The 24,224-nt window shown below is 43.8% G+C and overlaps 1 protein-coding gene across 3 annotated transcripts in view; it reads left to right on the forward strand.

Annotated features, from left to right (window-relative positions):
- Positions 1-24,224, forward strand: part of VPS13D (vacuolar protein sorting 13 homolog D) — a 252,275-nt gene that overhangs the window by 109,011 nt on the left and 119,040 nt on the right. For all 3 annotated transcript variants that reach the window (XR_014299363.1, XM_082685387.1, XM_082685388.1), the window contains 9 exons: positions 921-1,168; positions 2,616-2,807; positions 3,116-3,242; positions 4,720-4,862; positions 8,679-8,809; positions 9,048-9,223; positions 15,182-15,305; positions 16,058-16,293; positions 19,353-19,461. Coding sequence is in view for 2 of the 3 variants with exons in the window: in XM_082685387.1 (XP_082541513.1) it covers positions 921-1,168; positions 2,616-2,807; positions 3,116-3,242; positions 4,720-4,862; positions 8,679-8,809; positions 9,048-9,223; positions 15,182-15,305; positions 16,058-16,293; positions 19,353-19,461 (1,486 nt within the window). In the remaining variant the exon portion in view is untranslated. The remainder of the gene's footprint in view (positions 1-920; positions 1,169-2,615; positions 2,808-3,115; positions 3,243-4,719; positions 4,863-8,678; positions 8,810-9,047; positions 9,224-15,181; positions 15,306-16,057; positions 16,294-19,352; positions 19,462-24,224) is intronic.

Below are 24,224 nucleotides of genomic sequence, written 5' to 3' on the forward strand. Positions count from 1 at the left end.
AAATCAGTGAAATAGAAAATCATCATAGAGAAAATCAATACAATCAGAGGAATTATGTACTAGTGTTCTATGCTAGAAATGATAAAACTTGTCAAGAGATAGTAAAAAAAACCCAATAACTAAGTGGGAAGCTAACCAAGTTTGTGGATTGGAAGACTCGATTTTTAAAAATTTATTTATTTATTTATTTGACAGAGAGAGAGAGACACAGCGAGAGAGGGAACATAAGCAGGGGAATGAGGGAGGGAGAAGCAGGCTTCCCGCTTAGTGGGGAGCCCGATGCGGGGCTCGATCCCAGGACCCTGGGATCACAACCTGAGCCGAAGGCAGACGCTTAACGTCTGAGTCCACCAGGCCTCCCTGGAAGACTTGATATGTTTAGGATTTCCATGCTCATGAAACTGATCTGGAGGTACAACCCAGCTGGCTATCAACAGGATGACCAATAAATAAATAAATGGCATATTCGTCCATTGTCATGTGGGTCAAATACTAATGCGTACAATAGCATGGCTGCATGTTGTAGACACCTCCCGTTACACACAAAAAGCCAGACACAGGGAGTGGTAAATACCGTATCATTCCATTTACATGCAGCTCAATAATAGGCTCGACCAATCTGTAAGTGACAAGTAAAAGACAGTGGTTGCTTCTTTGTTGGGAGATGACATTGGAGGGAACTTTCTGGAATGAGAGAAAGATTGTGTAACTGGTTTTGGGTAGCGTATAAAGAGGTATACATTTTTGTCAAAACTCGCTAACCTGAGCATTTAAAATGACCTGTTTTAGCGTGATTTAATTATACCTCAGTAAATGATATCTTACTGCATTATTGAACCATTTTAAGGTATGCTTTCTCATACTCCACTGAGGAGGAAAAATTCAAGTTCTTTGGTTTTTACAGTGTTTTGTCTTCATAGGTTTTGTGTGGCCATAAAGAAGGAGAATTATCCGGATTATATGCCCTCAAACATATTTTCTGATAGTGCGAAACAGATCTTCAGACAGCCAGGACATACCATATACCTCCTTCCAACTGTGGTCATCTGCAACTTGTTACCTTGTGAACTTGACTTTTATGTGAAAGGGATGCCAATTAATGGGACCCTGAAACCTGGCAAAGAGGTGGCCCTCCACACAGCTGATACATCACAGAACATTGAACTGGGTGAGCGTTCAGTCCAAGAATCATTGGTGGTAATTCTATGGAAATGTCACTGAGTATTTTGTGATCATTGGGTGAACATTTTAGAGAAATTATAGCACATATGATACCTCAGTAACCCAGCTCAAGGGATTTATGCACTAAAAAAAAAAGAAACTTGTTAGAAAATCATCAAAAGAAAAACTGAACAAATCCAAAAGATTTAGAGGGAGGACTCAACAGAGCCCCTTTTCTGATGTTGCGCACTTGATGTGTGACTATAGGAAGTCATTTCATCTTTTCAGACAGTGCTTTTTTTCCCTAGCTGTAAAATGAGCAAAATCCTGGGTCTTCCCTCTTTTCAGGGAAGGGGAAGACATGTGCTCAGCATGCATGGGGCTCCGGGCGTTAAGTCAGGTGCTTTTACACACATGATCCGAGGTTTGGGGTTTACATACCGGGTGATTTTCAGTGACGGGGACAAACAGCGTAGAGAACCGTTACTGTATTTGCAGCCTTGAAGGCAAAGGAGTTCGAGCAGGATGTATGTTGCTTTAAGTCTGTCGTCGTCACCTTGGAATCATGATGATGGAGACATTGGTGTTGCTCCAGCTGCGTGAATGATCTCACTGTGTCCTCTCGTTCGATCTTCACACAACCCCTGTTTCAGGCAGACAGCTGGTAGCCCCATTTTACAGGCAAGGAACCCCAGACTCATTGAACTTAAGCAGCGTGTTCAAGGGTGACCTGCTGACATTTCAGCGAATATGTAAATCCTTGAGCTTCATTTAGAAAGAAAAAATCATGCAGTGCTAGTCATCCATTCTAAAGAAAACAGATGTCTGCTCTGGCATTTAAGTATCTCTCCAACAAACGTTCCTGGAGCCCTGTAGAAAATGCAGTGTCGCCCTGCCACTGCGCTGCGTGCACACCCGGCACTCCTACCTACCCACTCGGGCTCCACAGGAAGGATCATTTTAGTAAAAATCCTGTGACAGACCCGCTGGTGTTCTCCCCATTTGGCAGAGGAGACCCAGCGAGCGAGGTACGCTTCCCCCACCCCTACCCCCGCCGAATCACACAGCTGGTAAGGACAGACTGGGAATTGGAAACCAGGCCGTGTGACTGCCCAAGACCTTGCCTCTTACCCTGTGCTCGCCTTTCCTGTGTTTGAGGCTCCTGCCCAGCCCCGGGCCTGAAGCTCACAACAATCGTAACTATTACTGATAGCTGTTCGGTAGTGTCATCCTTCTGATTACGCAGTTCGGACTCTGGTCTCTTCCAGACCATCTGGTTTGCTTCAAATGTATCTCGCTCCAGCTAAGGGAAAATGGCCGTTCTGATGAGATTTTTCCCAGTTACATACCTAGTTCCTGATTTCTCTGAAAGGAGCCCAACTTTGTTCGGCTGCGGGCTTGTTTGACAAACCAAAGTGAGAACCCAGGCAGACAATGGCTTGTATCTTCTTTAGGGGTATCCCTGGAGAATTTTCCACTCTGTAAGGAACTGCTCATTCCACCGGGAACCCAAAACTACATGGTGAGGATGAGACTGTATGACATCAACCGGCGGCAGCTGAACCTCACCATCCGCATCGTGTGTCGAGCAGAAGGGTCCTTGAAGATCTTCATTTCTGCTCCATATTGGTTGATTAACAAAACAGGTATGTACAGAGGCCGCTCAAGTAGGCCTTTGGCGTTGGTCATGGGAATTCAGATTTATTCGCTCAGCTAACTGAACGGAGCCAATACAAATAGATTACTTCAACAGTCTAAGCTGCTGAAACCCTCCTGCTTCCATAATAAGTGCTTAATCATGGTCAAAAGCGTCCTTTCAGACAACAAGCTGAGCCCACCAAATAAATCTGATTTTCACGATTCTCCTGCCTGACGATGTTTTTCCTGTGCCGTCTGCATCTGTCTTGCGTAGACTGGGTGGGATTGATGTAAACTTTCCCCCTCCTTCCTAAAGGGTTACCACTGATCTTCAGACAGGACAATGCAAAGACAGATGCCGCAGGCCAGTTTGAGGAACATGAGCTGGCCCGGAGCCTGAGCCCTCTCTTATTCTGCTACGCCGACAGAGAGCAGCCAAACCTGTGAGTACCATTCTTTATGGGAAGGGGAAATTAGCAAAGGCTAGAGTGTATCTGTGCAAGTGGAAATATACTGTAGATAACAGTCCAGGCTTGGCAGGGGAGTAGGACCATGACCTAATGGGATTTTTTCGGATCTAATTTCTGTGTCATTTGATATTGAAAATAAACCATTTGGTGGGTTTATAATGAAAGCTAGTTTTATTTTACATGTATTGAAGTAGTTCTATTCATAACTCGGCCAGTGGGGAGAACCCACGTGTTCCCTTCCCTGCTCTCCACGGGTTTCTCCTGCACAGAGCCGTCAGCATGGGCAACGGAGCTGGCAGCAGAGGGGAGGTACCCTGGCCCTTTGGCAAAATTTTTGCCCCCTTAACTCAGCCCAGGGCGTTTTTTGAAATAAACTGTGCCAATTCAAGAGCTCGGAGCCCTCACTGCATGTTTAAAGGCCGGGGCCAGCCTCGGCTGCGAGGTTTAGATGACCTGGCCTTCGGGCATGTGGTAGGAGCACGAATTCCCTTTTGTTCTTGGTTGTGACGTTCTGCTTTTTATAGGAGTCTTCTCATTTAGAGCCTTCCTCAGAGGGAGGTGAGAGCAGTGCCCTTTCCTGCTGCGGGGAAGTGCGGGGGGGCCGCAGAGGGAGGGCGGCTTCAGGGGCGCTGCAGACGCGGCCGTCTCGGACTGGCTGGGGACTGACAGGACATGGAGGGCGATAGAGACAGCCCCTTGACACAGTCTCACGCCTTTACCGAGAGGATTCTGACAGTTCTAGATCAAGGACTTGACGTTTGTGACGCACTTTGACTTACCCAGGGAACCCACGGCTCACGACGAAGCATCTCTGCCTCGCACATCACGTCCCAGTGGATTAGGCAGGGCAGGAAGTACTGTTTTATAGTAAGATGAGGAAACTGAGGCTACGTGGCTTGTTAGTCGTACAGCCGGAGCACACATTCAGGAAGTCTGTCTCCAGGACCTGGGACAAGACACTGGCCAACCAGCTGGCGCTTTGCTGTTGCAACAGTACCGGGTCTGGGAAAGAAAACACCATGAGCGGCATCTCCTGCACATACATTTCTGGTGTGCACAGCTGTGTACATCCTTTGCTCTTACGGTCAAGGAGTTCCACGAACCCCTGAAACACCTGAGATAGGAAAGTATGAGTTTGCCTCGACTCCTTGTTTCTCGGAGGAATAAGGTGTTGTAGTCCTTTCCTTATGGTTTAAGCTGATTGAATCCTCTTTTCTCTGAACATGTCCCGGTGTAGATGTCAGTACATTTCACATATTGCAGTACTGTGTGTGCCTCTAAGATCAGAGTTCTGGCCCCTGTCTGATTGCCCTGCTCTGCTGGGGAGTCACACGAGAGTGAGCAGGAGTTCGTGTTAGGGTTCTGGTTTGGGGTGGCAGATACAGCAGCGGTTCCTGATTAAGACTTTCTCACGGCTGAATACATATATCTCTGCTCTTCTGCCCCACAGCTGCACGATGAGAATCGGAAGGGGGATTCACCCTGAAGGCATGCCGGGCTGGTGTCAGGGCTTCTCACTGGATGGTGGGAGTGGTGTCCGAGCTTTGAAAGTCATCCAGCAAGGAAACCGCCCAGGGCTGATCTATAACATCGGTGGGTTACGTGTGGCGCAGCGGGAGAATCAGAACCATTGGCCGATGACCTCAGGCTTGGAGGAATAAGCTGGCCATACGTTTTGGCCAGGCTGCAAGTGCTGATTTTCTCATTTGGCATTGGGTCAGGTATCTGTTCTCTGAATGCTAGATTGATATCAACACAGATCTGTTCTCCTAGGCATCCAAGGAGCCACCAAAACACTGCCCTTTTGAGGTCTGGGGCTCTGTTTAATTTCAGACTCACCTGTGTCAGGAAAGTATCGGTTTGGCTTGAATCCCTGGTTTTCATGGGAATAATAGGAACACTTAGAATGCTTTTCATCCTCCAAGCATTTCCCACGCATTCATTAAAACTTGCAAACCCTAAGAGGGTAAGAAGCATTGTTCTCTTTGAAACTGAAGCAGAGAGGTTAAGTGACTTGCCCAGATGCAAAGGGCAAGTCTGGGTCAGAAGTAGGATTATGACTGGGGCATACACATTTGAAGCAAAAATATTATAAAAGTACACAGCAGTTATAGTAATTAGAAGCCCCTAAGCTAGTTTAACTTCTTGAGGTGGAAGGTATTGAAGGAAGGGGAGAGGGCTGTACCTACATTCCTTGTAGCTATCTGCAGTAGTCAGAAGACTTTCTGAAGGGTGCAGATAAGTTTGATTTAAATATGTCTCAGGTTAAAATGTTAGCGGCGCACCCTTCCTTTAGTATATAATTTCCAAAGATCTCAAAGCACTGTGGAGTGTTGAATGCTGGAAAACCCTCTAGAACTGTGCTGTCCATTGAACTCTCTACGAGGATGGCACTAGCCACACGTGGCCGCTGAGCACACAGAGACGGGGCAGGTGTGGCCTGGGAGTTGAGTCTCTCGCTCCACTTGATTTTAATGGATTTAAATAGCGGTTCAGGATTAATGGCCACTGTAATTGGACAGTGCAGCTACAAAGAGTCCTGTTGTAGAAGGAAAATCCGAGGTGGTTTCATGTAGCTGTTTATCCTGAGTCCCGTGGAAGGTCAGAGGTATGTTTAAGTATTTGAGGACTTATTAGCAAGAGTCCCTTCCAAGCCCAGCTTCCTTTTCCTGTTTTTGGAACATGAATTCGTATGTGTTCTCCTGGGAGCTGTCTCCTTTAAGGTTGACATTAAGATTTTTAGTAGAAGAAATCAACTTTCATAGTTCTCCCACCAGGGGTCATTTTCTTCTTTTATATTATCGTTATTATTATTATTTGTTTGTTTGCCATGGGTCAGTTTCTGTATTTTGTCTTTGCATCTGTTTATTCCACCTCTTGAGTAGGCAAAGGCTGCGTTTCATGCTGCGTTTGGCTATCTGCTGGGGGGGGGGGTGTCTTGTCTTGAGAGCGTTCCCAAAGAAAGACACCGCACGTTGGCTAGAAGCCACAGTTGGGACAGACTCGGGAGAAGTGGAGCTTGTGGCTTCTGAGCAGCTGGCCCTCAGGAAGCCCAGAGTTCCTGCAGAGAGGCAGATAGGTCTCCGGTCAGAAGTATGGTGTGAGGACACTTACAAACTTTTATGCAAGGAACATTCATGAAAAGTCATGTTTTTAGGAACAGTACTGTGATAGGAATTTATACCAAAGAAAGGGATAGAGGGGGTGGGCTGAGATAGGACTTTATAATTCCTAAGGATCATGAGATCTTGGCGTGTATTATCAAGGGAATTTGTGGAATCTCTCCCTGAATATTTTTGAAGAATTAGATAACCAGCTCCCTATCAGGAGAGTTAAAAAGTGAAGTCCCAAGATGAAAAGCCAGGGAGGACCTCGCCAATTAGCCTCACATGTACCTCCAAAATGAAGGATTTTTGTACATTTTAGTCTTAACAGATAGTCATTTATTGGGAGTTTGCCAAGGCAATCAAAGATAAAAAAGGACATAAAATAGCCTGCTTTTAAAAAAATTGGGTCTTTTTTTAAAAAAACCTTTATTTATTTATTTTACAGAGAGAGAGACAGCAAGAGAGGGAACACAAGCAGGGGAAGTGGGAGAGGGAGAAGCAGGCTTCCTGCTGAGCAGGGAGCCTGATGCGGGGCTCGCTCCCAGGACCTGGGATCATGACCTGAGCCGAAGGCAGGTGCTTAAACACTGAGCCACCCAGGAGCCCCTTAAATTGGGTCTTGATACTGTAGACTCTTCTTGTAATATCAAGTTAAATATCTTTTTTAGGCAGACTTTATATTGGTTAGGATCAGCTAGCTGTGAATGTTGATTTCTGACAGTGCTTTCTAGAAAAAAAAATAGGGCACATCTCCCTATTCGAGTATTATGTAGCATTTCTTAGGTACAGAATTTCAGACTTCATCTGTTTTTGTGATTTGCTCAGTCTTTCAGTTATTTTGAAGACTTAGATTTAAAGCAACACCAGCTTTTTCAAGCCAGTAGAGGTGAATTATGGAGTTAACAGACTGGACTGTTTACAGCTGGGGCTATGTTGGGACAACCAGGACACCCAGTTGTCATGTCCTAAGATCTCTTCTTTCTTTATGGTTCTCTTGACTCTTGTTGACTGCTGCATAGGGTCTTTATAAATGTCCCATCATGATATGAGCAAGGGCTCCTGAGGCGGTGTGCCTAGGGTTGAGCCCCAGGTGTGTCACTGATGGGCTCTGTGACCCAATGCCCAAGTGCCCTCGTCTGTAAAAAGGAAAGCCCGAAAATACTATCTCATAAGGTTGTTAGGAGAATTAAATGTAGAGCCTTTGGGAGAGGCACAGCCTGCATTAAGAATTCAATAAATATTATTTTTACTATTTCTAACTATCAATATTTTTTGTCTTTTTTTTTTGAAGATTTTATTTATTTATTTGACAGGCGGAGATCACAGAGAGGCAGGCAGAGAAAGAGGAGGAAGCAGGCTCCCTGCTAAGCAGAGAGCCCGATGCAGGGCTCGATCCCAGGACCCTGGGATCATGACCTGAGCTGAAGGCAGAGGCTTAACCCACTGAGCCACCCAAGGCGCCCTAACTATTGATATTTTTATCATCGTATAATCAGAGCTCAGCCTAGTGCCTCAAATATAGTTGCTGTTATTATCTGAATGAATGAATAACGTATCCCACTGAGTTTTGTAGTTTTTAAAATCACCATCAGAGTTTTTAAGATGATTCAGTGCTATTTTCCCTTCTTTTCTTTGGGGTCCAGTGTTTGGAGACACCCAGCTGAACCATGATGACTTTCTTCCCTTGGCATGTGTTTCGTTTGCTAGTCCGTTTTCCCAGGACATGGTAGGTGCTGGCAACACCTGTCTTGTCTTGTGAATGAATACTTCCTGTGATACTTAGCTTCGTGGTTCAGCTGGGTTCTCGGGCAGTGGGCTCAGAGAAAGTCCTAGAGGAGAGTATGCTGCGTGCAGGGCTGTGCAGATTCCAGTTAAGTAATCTGAAGTTTCTGCCATATCATGTGAAAGGGACAAGTTCCCAAGGAGAGAATTTTGTGTCCCAGAGGTGAACAGAAAGGTAGTATATAAACTGTCTTAGTGGCCCGCTTCATAAACGGCAGTCACTGGTACCTGTGGCTGAACATCTGTGTGTCTCAGCTGCTGTCGTGGTTGGGCACCCTTTAGGGAGAAGCTAGGAGTTAGGAGGGTTTCGGTATCACCACGGAAGGTCCAAGTGGACATGCAGAATAAGATTTGGAGTGCAGTTGTGTTCATTTCGTTGTTGGGAGGCTTGACAGCATCTCTGGGTGATGTGATTGTTTTCTCAGGGAAACTATGTACCTGGGAAGCCTGTTGATATCTGTCAGACCACAGATATTCTTTCTTGTGATTAACTCACGGAAGTGATTCTTATTATTTGTAGGTATTGATGTCAAGAAAGGCCGAGGTCGATATATCGACACCTGTATGGTCATCTTTGCCCCTCGTTACCTGTTAGATAATAAATCATCTCACAAGCTTGCATTTGCACAGAGGGAATTTGCCCGGGGACAGGTAAGTCATTCCCTTTTGAAAAATGACTAGTGTTTATTTAATAGCATGGAGAGTTTTAATGCTATGGCTTATCTCTCCATCAGCACTGTGAGTTTTGTGATGTGAATGACCATTTTGTGCCTCTGGAACCCCCACTAGCTCATGGTAGAGGGCAGGGCTCACAGTAGGTGGTTACTCGGAGACATTTGCTGTCATAACTCGATTTGTTGACTAAAGCCAGGGATCCTGTGTATTTCAGGGAACAGCCAATCCTGAAGGCTACATTTCCACCCTTCCTGGTTCCAGTGTGGTGTTCCACTGGCCTCGGAATGACTATGACCAGCTCTTATGTGTCAGACTGATGGATGTTCCCAATTGTATTTGGTCCGGAGGCTTTGAAGTCAATAAGAATAATTCCTTCCATATCAACATGAGGTAAATTCAGAGACTGTATTTCGACAAAAAGTAGCCATGTTTGAGGTACAGTAATGTAAATGGTGACTGTAAATCCCATATACATTGGAAACATCTCCAAAGCTATTAAATAGGGAATAATTTTAACCCTTCATGAAATGGGCACATACGTTTCTAGCTCAGACAAAGTTCATAAAACTGTGAACAGGTAAGTATGACCGAATGTTTTGGTGGAAGGAATCAAAGGGCTGTTGATAGTTTTGACCATGGTACAGTTGCCGTGGGCTGAGGCTTATAAATCCACGGTGTTGCACTGAGCTCGTGGTTGCCTGCAACTCTGAAAATTCTATCTGTATTTAGATGCTAACATTATTTATAGACGGTTTTGTCTATTTTTCCAACTGTGTATGCTTCTCTCTCTTGGTTGTTCTAGTAAGTCATCTGGTCTTCTTTGCCTAACCCAGTGACCCTCAGGTCCTTATTAAGAAAAATTAAACAGACTCCGCATCAACCACCACACGATGACTTTTTTCTTTCTGCTTTTATCAAATGCTTTAAATAAAAGCATTAAATGTTTTGAAATTATGATAAAATACACATACCATATGAAAAAGATAACACAAAGTCACAGATTATTTTGTGGGCTTGGGTACATAATGTGAAATTCACCATCTTAACCATTTTTAAGTTCACTAGGTTAAGTGTACGCACACTATAGGGTAGTCGCTGTTCCCAACTCTTGCAAAATGAAGCTCTATACCCATTAACACAACTATGCATCTTCTTCAACCCCTGGCAGCCACTTACCTACTTTCTGTATGAATTTGGTTACTCGGGTGCCTCCAATTGAGTGGAATTGTACAGTATTTGTCTTTCTGTGACTGGCCCATTTCACTTAGCATAATGTCCTTAAGGTTCATCTCTGTTGGAGCAGATGTCCTTCCTTTTTAAGACTGAATGCTACTCCATTGTATGTACAGACCACCTTTGACTTCTGTTCCGGCCACCTGATGATGGACACTTGGGCACTTCTACCTTTGGGTGTTGTGAAGAGTGCTGCTGTGAACGTGGCTGCACTGGGATCTCTTTGAGCCCCTGCTTTCATTTCTTTTGGGTCTATGCTCAGAAATGAAATTGCTGGATTGTATGGTCTTTCTAATTTTTTTAAAAAGATTTATTTATTTATTTAGAGAGAGAGAGCACACACCTGTGAGTGGGGCAAGGGGCAGAAGGAAAGAGAGGGAATCTCGAGCGGACTTCACGCTGAGACGAGCCCAACTCTGAGTTCCGTCTCACGACCCTGAGATCATGGCCTGAGCCGAAACCAAGAGTCTGACTGAGTCACCCAGGTGTCCCTGGTGATTCAGATTTTTTTTTTAAGACTGATTGATCGATTGATTGATTGAAGAGAGAGCACATGGGTGGCGTGGGGATAGAGGAAGAGGGAACGAATCCCAAGCTGACTTTGTGCTGAGCTCAGAGCCTTATGCGGGGCTCCATCTCACAACCCGGAGATTGTGACCTGAGCAGAAACCAAGAGTCGGCTACTTAACCAACTGAGCCATCCAGGCACCCCCTAATTTTTAATTCTTTGAGGAACCCCGTACTATTTTCCATAGTAACTGCTCCTCTTTACGTTTCTACCAATAGTGCACAATTTAATTTCTCTATACCCTCGCTGACACTTGTTACTTTCAGCTTTTTTGATAATAGTTGCCCTAGTGGGTGTGAGATAGCTCTCTGTGGTTTTCATTCATGTTTCTCTCATGGTGAGTGATGTTGAGCTTCTTCTTTTTTTTTTTTTTTTTAATTTAATTTAACTTTATTTATTTGACAGAGAGAAACTAGGCAGAGAGGCAGGCAGAGAGAGAGGAGGAAGCAGGCTCCCTGCTGAGCAGAGAGCCCGATGCGGGGCTCGATCCCAGAACCCTGGGATCATGACCCGAGCCGAAGGCAGAGGCTTTAACCCACTGAGCCAACCCAGGCGCCCCTTGAGCTTCTTTTTATATGCTTGTTGGCCATCTGGATGTCTTCTTTGGAGAGATGTCTGTTCATCGCTTGCCCATTTGTTTTTCTGTTACTGAGTTACAGGAGTCTTTTACGTATTCTCGATAGTAACCTCCTTGGAGAGACACGATTTGTGTGTATTTCTCTCCCGTACTGTACAATGCCTATTTGTTCTGTGACTGTTCCATGACATATAGAAGTTTTTAATTTTGATGTACTCCAACTCCCCTCCTTTAACTTTTGTTCCCTGTGCTTTCGATGTCATACCTTGAAATCACTGCCAAATCCACTTTGTGAAACGCTTCCCCTTCTGTTTTCTTCTGAGAGTTTCATGCTTTTGGCTCTGACCCTGAGGTCTTTGATCCATTCTGAGTAATGTATGGCTGTGGTGCAAGGGAAAGGTCCAGCTCCGTGCTTGCGTTTGTGGGTATCCAGTTTTTCCTAACACCGTTTGTTGAAATGACTCTCCTTTCCCTATGGGATGCTCTTGGCACCCTTGTCAAAAATTACTTGACTCTAAATGTGAGAGTTTACTTCTGGGTTCTCTGTTCCATGTTCTGTGTGTTTCTCTTTATGTTAGTATCACACTGTTTTGAATAATGTAACTTGTAATAAGTTCTGAAATCAGGAAGTGTGAAATCTCCAACTTTGGGGTTTTTTTTAGAATTATTTTGGGGGTTCCTGGCTGCCTCAGTCAGTAGAGCACATAACTCTTGATCTCGGGGTTGTAAAATTCAAGCCCCATGTTGGGTATAGAGATTATTTTAAAACAAAATCTTTTTTAAAAAATTATTTTAGCTGTTTGGAATTCTTTGATTCTATCAGAATTTTGGGGTAAATTTTTCTATTTCCAGAAAAAAAACCACTTGAGATTTGGGTAGGGACTGTATTAATTGTGTAGATCCACATTGAATGGCAGCATTGCTATCTGAACAACATTAAGTCTTTGGTTGGATCTGTGCACATGGGATGCCATTCTATTTATCTGTGTCCTGTTTAATTTCTTTCATCAAATCCTTTGGCAGCTAAAGACACTGAAATCATTGCTATTTAGAAGCAAAATTTAAGCTTTTATACTTTATGGTTAGTTCTCCATTGAGAACACTCTTGTAAAGGAACAGGAAAATGACTGATTTAAGACTAGATAATGCAAAGTAGTATCTGTATTTGACTTTTTTCAAGCATGCATTGTCTGAGGATTGTTTTTTTTTCCTTTGTGGTCAGTGGTGTATTCCTTTTGCCCTGGCCCTGGTTAGAGGTCATTGCATCTGGTAAAGGGGTTTTCAAGCTGTGTTCCTACGAGTCATCGGGGGTTTAAGGAGGTGACTTCAGGGGCTGAAGGAGCCAAGTGGGCAGGGCTCCAGTGCGTTCATCCCTGCTTCAACCAGAGCTTTTGTCTGCCAGTATCTTGTGTCCCCACCAGACTTCATGCGTTGGGGGCGTGAGGCGTTAGTTCTGCAGCTAAAACCACCCGTGGTTTATGTACTGCTTGGGTGGACGTCGCCTGGATACGTTGTGTGAGAAGAGGAAGCCAATTCAGAATTAAGTAAAAGTTGTTCATGACTACATCAAGGAAGGAAGGAAGGGAGGAAGGAAGGAAAGTGTGTGGTGGTGGGGGATGAAGACGGTATACCTCTGTTAACCCTTTGGAATGGTTTTAGTGCACAGAGCGACTGAGCACAGAGCCAAAGCCTCTTTTTTTGCCCTTCCCCACGTTTTCATTTTGAAATGCTTAAACCTATAGAGAGCCCATGAGTGGTATAAGGGAACCTCTTTATCTTTCACTGGATACAGCTACATGTTAGCATTTTGCTGTGTCTTACATGCGTGCATGTGTGCGTGCGTGCACACATGTAAGACACAGCGTACTTTTCTCAAGCCATTTGAAAGTGTATCAAACTCATCCTGTTAGTTTAGCCAGAAGCACTTCACTTATCTACCTAAAGACGAGCACGTTTTTCTGAGTAAATGTACTATCATTACACGCTGAAAAAATTGAATATTGGTTTGTTTTCTGTTTTTTTTTCTTTTTAAAGTCATCTCTGCACCCAATGTAGGGCTCAAATTCACAGCCAAGAGATCAAGAATAGCACGCTCTATTGACTGGCCACCCTGGCACCCCCGATAAAGTCTTTTGAAACATCCTTCATAGCGACATCAGGTGGCACAGTCATTTGAGCATCCGACTCTTGGTTTTGGCTCCATTTGTGATCTCAGGGTCATGAGATGGACTCCTGGGTCTGGTTCCATGCGCAGCACAGAGTGTACTTGGGATTCTCTCTCTCTCTCCCTCTGCCCCTCCTGCTTGTGCGTGATCTCTCTCTCTCTGAAATAAATGAATAAATCTTAAAAAAAAAAAAAAAAGAAGAAGAAGAAATAAGGAAATGTCCTTTATAATAAAGCAGCACCCCTCCTCCTGATTGAGGATCTGGTCACGGATCATGCATTTTATTCGGCAGATAGAGCCATCCACTTTAATCTAGAGTAGTTCTGCTTTTCCTTCTTTGCCTGTTTTGTTTGTTTGTTTTCCTTCTTTGCCTTTTTTGACATTGAAATTTTTAAAGACTCCAAGCCAGTTTCTTTTTTTTTTTTTAATTAACACATAATGTATTATTTGCCCCAGGGGAACAGGTCTGTGAATCGCCAGGTTTACACACTTCACAGCACTCACTATAGCACAAACCCTTGCCAATGTCCATAACCCAGCCACCCCCCCCCTCCGTTTGTTTTGTGACATTAAGAGTCTCTTATGGTTTGTCTCCCTCCTGATCCATCTTGTTTCATTTATTCTTTTCCAACCCCCAAACCCCCTACGTTGCATCTCAACTTCCTCATATCAGGGAGATCATATGATAATTGTCTTTCTTTGATTGACTTATTTCGCTCAGCATAATACTCTCTAGTTCCATCCATGTCATTGCAAATGATAAGATTTCATTTCTTTTGATGGCTGCATAGTATTCCATTGTATAGATTTACCACATCTTCTTTATGCATTCGTCTGTTGATGGACATCTAGGCTCTTTCCATAGTTTGGCTATTGTGGACATTCCAAGCCACTTTCTTGTAGAATGTTCTATTTTCTTTTTTCTGAGAGTTTCCTATACATAGACTTAGGTCAGTCATTTTTGGTAAGAGTACTACCTATGTGGTTCTGTGTGTTTCTCAGTGGGTCATGACACCAGAAGCCCGTGACATCCGTCGGTCCCATTATCTTCACTTGATCAGGGTGGTGTCCACCAGCCTCTCTGTGCAGTTACCTTTGGTTCTTTGTAAACAGTAGCAGACCACCAGGAGGGGTAGTTTGAGACTATGTGTATATTCTGCTCTGGGAACTTCTCATGCGATGGTTTGATGGCTCTTGCCCGAATCAGTGATTACCTTGGTTGTTGCAAAGTGGTGATTTTTCTAATTCTTTCATTTCTTCTACATTTGTTAAGTGATAATCCTTTGTAAGGAAGAGCTCCCCTATTCTCTCCAGTGATCTATCTGTATTTAAATACACATATACATGTACATAAAGACATACATATATTAAAAAATTATGATTTTTATACTGGTAGCTAATGGTGGATTCTTCCTCACCTTTTGTCATCCTATAGTAAAAACACTGGTTATTAATAACATCCATACATTAGTCTGAACCATGTGAAATTACTCGTGTGTGTGTGTGTGTGTGTGTAACACTATTTTACTCATTTGCTACGCTGGCACCATTACCCAAGACAAAATGGTTTACCACGTAAACCATTGGTCTTACTGTATGCTGACAAATGCTGGTCAGAAGTTCCTTGGATGCATTCTTTTTCATTCAGTGAGATTATGTGGTCCATTTCTACTTTTCAAATATGATCAAAGAGCACACAGTGGTGGCCGTTGAGGTCCAGGTGACACCCCGACGGTGAGAAGTCTGAGTGAACTCTAACTTGTTTCCTCCATGGTGTGCAGCCTCTTTGCTTCTTTTATGTGCAGAGATACCCTGGGGAAGTGCTTCTTCCTGCGTGTGGAAATTACTCTCCGGGGAGCTACCTACAGGATCTCATTTAGTGACACGGACCAGTTACCACCGCCTTTCCGAATTGACAACTTTTCTAAGGTATCGAGTGGGGTCGTGAGCCAGTTTGGCTGTTGCATGTGCGGGAAGGTGGTGTACGTATTGCCTTTAAGATAAGGAGGAAATACCTTCTAGACTTGGGTTGGAAAGAAACTGTATGGGGATCTCTGCAGCCGGACAGCCCTAGACATCCTTACCCTCAGGTGTTTTCTGCTCGTTAGTTTGATTGCTGGGCAGCCTTGTCCGGAAGTGACTTCTCAGCCCACCACAGTCATCCTGACTGGATCGTCTGGGTGACATTCTGTACAGAGAGAGGAATCAGAATCAGCTTGTCCGCTGACAATGGGAACGGGCACTTCCACTGTTGTGTCATTACAGTGAACATTTTTTATAAATCTTACAAGGAAAGACAAAATGGAAATCAGAAGAGGCTCTTTTAAGTTACGCCTTTGAGTAATGTCGTCTTATAATATGTGACTTCCCAAAGCTGAATGCCAGAATTTGTTTTCCTTTCTGTGTTGAGTGGATCATGGGGGCGAGGGTTGGGGGGTGGGTGAGAGTAGAGGAGATGGCCTGTGTCCTTTAGTTGTTGGGGGCTTGATATGGTTAGGAAGATGATTAGAAAGGCATTTGAAGAGGCTAGAGGACTATGCTTATGACTGTGGTTTTATTCTGTGTGGGATTGGCTGGCTGGGGCAGGATCTGGAGCCTGAGCCTGGGGAGCCCCGACTCACTTTCTCCAGTGACAGCACTCTGAAGGAAAGCCCTCTTGATCCTCTTTGCCATTACCGTAGGTTCCAGTGGTCTTTACTCAGCACGGTGTCGCTGAACCCAGACTCCGAACCGAAGTGAAGCCCATGACGTCATTGGATTATGCCTGGGATGAACCCACCCTGCCTCCTTTCATCACGCTCACCGTGAAGGGGGCGGGCTCCTCTGAGCTCAGCTGCAGCATGAATGATTTTCAGGACAACCGACAGCTCTATTACGAAAACTTCATTTACATCGCTGCTACGTATACATTCTCAGGGTAATTCTGGGTTAAACTGCTGTTCTCATAAAGCAGAAGGCTCTAATTATTAACTGGTTTTAGAGTTTAAGCAGTTCTCAAAAGGTCCAGAGGATGAAGGAAGATTCCTTCCATTCTTGACCAAATCCTAGGCTCAGGGTCTATCTTGAGAGGTCTTAGGCTAAAGCCTTGTCTTCTGGCTAGATTAAATTTATCCAAAGAGGCAAGACTGTTCTTTTTTTAAAGATCTCACCAATAATCCATTCTGGTAGTTAACATTCTTCCCATAAGGTATTACTCTCATATCCTCCGTTCCTCTTGTTTTAAGGTAGTACTTTTAATGTATTTTTTAAACTTCTTGGTATTTTTATCTCTTTTCTCATTTGAAACTGACTGATCTTTATCATAATTATTCAAATCGTCATTCTGACTCCCCTCTCCCATTGAGAATACTGGTCATCACCAATAGGCAACCAGAGTAGCTCAACTTGATAGTAATTCCAGCCGCCTGAGAATTATAACCTTCACGGTCCTCTCACTAGTTGTATTTAGGAAACTCAGGTGAGGAATAGCAAGTTTATTCCAATTCTGTTGTTAGATTGGTACATAGAGATTCAAAACACCAGGCTTTCAAAAACTAGTCATTCCAGCAAAATGTAAATATAGTTGATTGTTTCTGTGCTGGTTATGGAGCCAGTTTTAAAGTTTACCTGTGGGAAAAACAGGGAAAAGAGCTAAATCTTTAGCACGACAAATAGAACGCCCCCATTCGACAGGACATTTAAGGTCAGATCCCTTACCAAAATGTTCTGAATAATTTTGCTTATGAATGACATTTTTGTATGCACTGAGGCTCACAAAATTATCTCAGCGTCTGGCTGCACCTCTCACCTACCCAGAGCCCAGATTTCACTAGTAATGAATGAATTGAATGGGCATCTTTGCTTAGAATCACCATTCTTTTCCTTGTTTGTTACGGATCTCTTTGGAAATACTGGTGCTGGGTTGTTTATCTTGTTATAATTAAGTCAGGCTGCTTGTTTCTTTTTAAAGATTATGGCACTCGCCAGCATGATGTGCTTCGGTTTTAGTGCCTGAAAAACCAGTTCTTAATCTGGTTGCTAATCATTTTTTTCTCTTTATGTTCTCATGTGAAATTCCAGTAGTTACTCTGCTCTTGAACTGAAGACTCCGTGGGTGATTGTGACTTTAATGGGTTGGGCAGATAGGGAGCAGATAAAGCGTGAGGTTCCTGGGAGTTTTGGTGTGGGGAGAGATTGTACCATGTTTTGACATATTTTAGACACGATTTCTTTGCATTTTTGCAGAGAACAAATGATGAGGAAGAGACTAGTTTTGTTTTGGCTTTTAGTTTCAGTTGAAGTGAAATGCACGCAACATAAAATTAACCATTTAAAAACAAACAGTTCAGGGACATTTCGTGACATTTAGTGTGTTCCTGCTATTCTGCAGCCACCGCTGGGTCTTGTTCCAGAACATTTGCATCGGCCCAGGAAGAAACGCCCAACCCATTAAGCAGTTACTGGGCACCACCTTCTTACCCCCCAGCCCCTGGCAACCACCAGTCTGCTCTCCATCCCTAAGAATTTACCTGTTCCAGATATTTCACATAAATGGGGTCATAAATATGTGGCCCTTTCTATCTGGCTTCTTTCACTTAGCATGATGTTTTCCTGGTTCATCCACACTCTAGCATGTGTCAGAATTCCCTTCCTGTTGTGGCCAAGTAATGTTTTGTTGTATGGACGGACCCTACTCTGGCGTCCATTCCTCTGCTGATGGACGCCAGTGTGGTGGTCACTTTCGGCCGCTGTGGAGGGGGCTGCTGTCAGCGTGCCTCTGCCCATGTGTGTTGGAGTGCTGTCTCCAGTTCCTTGGTGTATCCACCTAGGGCCGAAATTGCTGGGTTCCATGTTGTTTCTATGTTGAAGTTTTTGAGGAACTGCTCTCCTGCTCTCCGCAGCAGCTGAATCACGGTGCCTTCCCACTCGCAGTGGGCCAGCGTTCGGCTTCTCCACAGCTCCCCAACACTTGCTGTTTCACAGGTTTTTGACTGTAGCCTTCCTACTGGGTGTGTAGTGACTTCTGCTGGTGGTTTTGATTTGCATTTCCTTAACACCTCATGATGTTGAGCTTTTCATGTCCGTAAACCATTTGCTTATCTCTGGAGAAATGTCCATTCAAATCCTTTACTTGTTTTTAATTCTATTTTTTTTTTTTTTTTTGCATCTCATTGTTGAATTTGAGTCCCTTGTATAATATGGGTACAAATTCTATATGAGCTGTATGATTTGCAGACATCTTCTCTCCTGTTCTGTGAATTGTCTTTTTACTTCCTTGTTGGTGTCCTTTGAAGAGCAGAAGGTTTTAATTTTGTTGAAATCTAATTTATGTGTTTATTTTTGTCACTTGTACTTTTTTCGTCATGAAAACTAGTTTTTCACTCCGAATTTCTCGGTCCCTTTTTGATGATAAAGATTAGTGGAAACAGGAGAATAATCTAAATAAAATCTAATCAAAATACCCCAAAGTGTAGCTAGCCTGCAGCATTCCATAAAGCTTAGGGTTCTTAAGCCATGGAGAAACACAACACGATTGAGTTGGAAGCAGGTGATTATAAACCCTTTGTTTTCTTTTCATCCTAAAGGGACTTCTGATTTCTTGCCAAGCCTTGGGGATGCAGTGATGCTGATCTTCTCTCTGGCAAAGAGCAGAGCTAATTCTTGGACACTTGGAATGTCTGGCTTAATTTGGGGGGTGGGGAGCTCTAAGGATATATAGTCATTCTTTTATGTCTGAATTTTAAGGCACTAAAATCATCAGGAGAGGGGGAAATGTCAGTTTGTCTTCTGACAAATGAATCTTTGAACTGTACAAGGAAACCGCACAACCTTGATCTTTCCATAACTTGAGTTAGACTTTTTCTGCTGTGATTTTTAAGTTTCCTCTTTATAGATGAGGTTTTAAGCCTTTTAAGGATTTGCATCTGAGTTCTTGAATACACGCGTGCGTGTATGTAGATGCGTGTATGTATGTGTGCATTATTGTTTTAATTCTAGTTTACAGGAGGGGACGGGAAGGCCCGGGGCCTCTAGCAAGACCACTGCGTGTGCGGAGCTCGTCTTGGATGTCTCCCCAAAGACGCAAAGAGTCATTTTAAAGAAGAAGGTAAGAGAACCTAGCACTTATAATTTAGAAGAGGAGTTTTTTTTTTTTTTTAGCCCTGCAGGGGTTTCTGGTCATCCTGTCCAGCCCCTCTTCGTGCACAGGGAGGGGCTAGAGACAGCCTGGATGGCTTCCTCCGGATGGAACACTGAGGTGCACAAGTGACTTTAAGAGGGGGAGACTGACCAACTGTAATTTAAAAAAAAACACACATTTACTTAAAGGCTTTGTTCCTGAAGGTTTTTTATCATGTGAATCAGACAACCCAAAAATAACCCTGATAAGTGAATGTTTCTTTACGACCCTGTTGCCCTAATGCTGACAAAGGACACCTTTCATAACCAAAAGTGGTTTTGCGTGTGTCAGTGGTGTAGCTTAATTTGGGTTTGAGTTTATACAACTCCTCTCAAAAGTTTAAATGGGGAGAGGGGTAGACTCAAATCATTTCAAATTTTGTACGCCAAATGAAACTTTAACATAAGTGTGTTTTTTTATTTTGTTTTTGTTTTTTAAAGATTTTATTTATTTATTTGACAGAGAGAGATCACAAGTAGGCAGAGAGGCAGGCAGAGAGAGAGGAGGAAGCAGGCTCCCTGCTGAGCAGAGAGCCCGATATGGGGCTCAATCCCAGGACCCTCGGATCATGACCTGAGCTGAAGACAGAGGCTTTAACCCACTGAGCCACCCAGGCTTCCCTGTTATTGCCCTCTTTGTGGAAGGCTATGCCTATCTGTGAGATGCATTTTGGAATCAAGATTTGGGACTGGTGATGACTAAAGAGACCGTGAGGCATACTAATTAAAAGTAATTGGAAGGTCTGGAGGCTTTTATTGGGAATTCTAAAGAAGAAAAACTTTGAAAAGCAGTAATCTAAAAATGAAAAGCAGCAAGCCCAACAGAAATCAAGTGAATCGAAAAAAATGGCAGAGCCCTTGGAAATGATGTTGTCAGATGGTTTTCCAAGAATGTTCAAGCTGATGAGCATGTTAGCACGAAAGGAGACAAAGTCAGAAGTAAGGTGATTTGCCAGCTGGGGTTTGAGCGCGGAAGAGGAATGATAAATAATTTAATTTCCAAGGGCTGGGTGACTGTGAAGCAGACAAAAACAGACTTTTTTTTAATGAGGTAGGAAAAAAACGTTTTGAAGAAGATATTATAATTTACATAACATTTTTACTGCTGTTAATTTCCTTTGATGGGGATGGAAAATGGTGCGTAGGAGGGTAGGTGTGAATGAGTTACACGGACATCCCAAACTAGGCTCTGTTCCAAGAATTAGCCTTAGGAAATGGTCCTCTGCTCTTCAGCTGGAAACCAAGAGTAGGAAGTCTGACATCTTGGGTCCTTGGTTGGTTGGTTAGTTTTTGTCCTTTTACTTTTATTTTGAAAGAATCTCAAACTCAGAGAAAAACAGGCAGTAATTCTGTAGAAGGGATGCTGTGATTTCGATTTGTCCTGTCACTGCTGATGTTATCTTCAGCTCTTGATGAAGGTGGTTCTGGATTGTGAAGCAAAGTTTCTCTCTTTCCCTTGCATTTAGTAAATACTTTGTGGACAGGTACTTGGAGACTCTGTAGACATCCTGATCCTCATCAGATTTTCTGTGCATTATGTATGTGTATTGGCTTGGACTCGCATGATGGAATGCTATAGACTGGAAGACTGGAATCATGGGAATTCATTTCTCACAGTTCCTGCAGGCTGGGATGGCCAGGATCCGGGTGCTGGCCATGCGGTTTTCTGCTGAGGGCCCGCTTCCTGGCTTGTAGACTTCTGCCTTCTCACCGTGTCTTCCAATGGCAGACAGTCTAAGGGGAAGGCGGGGAGAAAGCCAGCTCGTTGGTGCCTGTCCTTGGAATGGTGCTTATTCCATCAGGAGAGTTCTACCCGTATCCCCTGATCTAAACCCAATTATCACCCAAGGTTTCCATTTTGAAATACCATCTACATTTCAGAGTAGGTCCCTAACATAAGAACTTGGGGCAGGGGTGTCAGTGTGGTTCGTAGCGTAGTGTATGTTGTCACGATGGATTCCTCTTTTCTTCAGTGGGTTACCGGTTACCGTCAGAATATATTTATGCTCAGTCCCCATATTTGGTCAGTGGGAGCTCTTTCTTCTTGGGTGTCCTTTTGGCATATGCCCCTCATTCCCTGAACACGTCCGTACTTACTAACAGCAGGTTATGCTATACTTTCCTGCCGCGTGCTGGAATTTGTCCTTCTCAAGGAGCCCTGACCCCTCCTAGTAGAGAGTGGAAGTTGGAAAGCTAAGACACGTACACTAGGTGCACTCGTCGCTACTGCGATGTCCTTTCCAGGCTCCCCCCGGGGGACAGAGCTAGGGGTTTTCTGTGCGCACGGCCTGTGTACACATACGTACACGTGCCTGCACCCAAGCCTGCACCCATACATAGGTATGTATATGTACAGAGTATACATGCCTATATGTACACATTTTATGTATTTATATATTCTGCATATTTCTAGATCTCTGTATTTTAAGAACCAGCAGTTCACTCTGATATTTTTGATTACAGTCCAACATCACAAATTCATCCTAATTTTCTCCCTTTCCATATTTGTAAGTCCCTTGTCCAGCACTAAGAACATATTTACTAATTCGATCGCTTCCTCTGAATGTAACCCAGTCTTCTGTCTCCAGAGTTGTGCCCTGTCGCCTGTGTAAGCCCAAGCACACCCTGCGATCTGGCTTGGCCTCCGATCGCCACATCCTCGACAGCAGGCACCCTTTTCGGCCCCTACCCCTCGCAGGAATGCTCTTCTCACCTCTCTTGGTCTCTGACAGCCCACACTAAGCTTCCAGCCTCCCGTCCCTTGGTACGGATCATCGCGTACCTTGGGCTTCAACACCGCACTGTGGGCTGCCCCCCCCCAAAGCCCCCTCCCACCCACCATCACAGTCCCCATGGACTTCTGTCTTCCTCAGTGTCATCTCAAGGTTTTTGGGCTAAATTGTGAGGGAACTGGGAAAAGGAACTGGAAGGAGAATGGTACATCTCAGATTTTAAAATGGAAATGTTGGTAGTTTCCAATTCTGATGAGTCTACGTGTAAGGGCAGACAGTAGAGGAATCCATGTATGAAAACTTGATTTCCTCCAGCATCTGTGCTTTGATTCCCAATCTGGAACAGCTGCAGGATAATTGAGCTGCTTTTCCATCTGGCTTTGGCACCGAGGATCGAGGTGTGCTCTCACCACGAACAGAGAAGTGAGCACGTGGGGCCCGCAGGTGTGCGGCTCAGTGTCCTCTCTTAGCAAGGAGCACACAGGAGAAAGAGCATCATATCTTTCTGGCTTCGTGTTTTGGTTTTGCCCCTTAAAGATAGGTGATATCTGGTGTTTCACATTCCTCACGGAGCCTCACTTTCTTACTGATCTAACAGGTTCGTGAGAAGAATCAACTAAGATGAGGTATGTAAAGTGCCAGGCAAAGAACCATAGTCATCCTAACACAGCAAACATTTTGCGAGGCTGCCCTGGGCCAAGTGTCTTCTGTTTGTTACACTTACCGCAGGAACCCTATAATAGCTTCATTTCCCCCTTGGACAGATCAGGAAACAGAGGCTCTGCAAGGTTTAGTGACCTGTCTGAGGTCATTCAGCTGCTAATTGGTGCAGCTGGACTTCGGATCTTGGCCTTTGACGCTGGTGTTCATAGAACTTCATTAGTTTTGACTCTGTGGATGTCGTGCAGAAGCTTTTAGATAGGGGCAGCCTGGTCCTCAGCACCCCGTATGTGGTCCCTACAAGGGTTTGTTGCTGTGGAGGAGCTCCTGGCCGGTGAGAGTGGATGTGATCCTGACAGGGCTAGCTGGAGTGCCTTCTAGAGGTGAGGGGCTACTGGCCTAGAATATCTGGGTTGCGTTAGGCCCCGTGAGCGAAGTAGTTAAGGCTGTTGGCTTTGAAATCAGGCTGTGGAAATAAAATCCTCACCCCTCCACCTGATGGTTATGTGACAACACCAAAGTTTCTTCATCTCACTGAGCTGTAACTTTTTCACCTGTGAGTAAAGGTAATAATGGGATATATGTCATTGGATTGTTTTAAGGATTAAGTGAGTTACTACATGTAAATCCCATGGATCTGTGACTGGCACATGTAAATTCTCAATAAGTATTATTATTCTTATTACTTCTTGAATATAATGGATTTTATAGACTTCCATGGATTGATCTGGAAGTCCAAGAGCTGTTTATAAAACATTTCAAAGGAGAAACTATATTTAGAATTAATAGCAGTCAACTTAGTGTAACCTTTGAATTCAGTCAACTTTATATTTGAATAGAATCAGCTTATGAATTAGAAACCATCAATGTAGTTGTACTTTCATGATAAACACGGAAAGGGAGAAGACATCTGGTAAATTCTGGTTGTCTGCCAGTTATGAGGATTACCAGTGATCAAATATAAAGACTATCATATATACTTTATATAATTGGATCTCTCTCGAAGGTAAGTGCACCCGAGGGTCACCATCTGGGACAGCAGTTACCCTAGCAGTGCAGCTAATGGAGTTTGGACTGAACCTCAACTCACTAGTTTGTTCAGAAAATACTAAGTATATGAAAAAAATACATCCTTAAAATATATATTATTTGTAATGTTCGGTTCAAGAGTTAGTGTGTTTCATCCTAAGTGTAGCTCGGGATTGACAACAGTGGAAGTTAGAATTAAGCTTGTGTATAATATGGAAAATGTCTTTGACTGTAGTTTCTGCTTGAGAACGTAGCCCTCGTGTGAGGCTCT

Source organism: Mustela nivalis, assembly GCF_964662115.1.
Source record: "Mustela nivalis genome assembly, chromosome: 10".
In the NCBI taxonomy this organism is placed as follows: Eukaryota; Metazoa; Chordata; class Mammalia; order Carnivora; family Mustelidae; genus Mustela; species Mustela nivalis.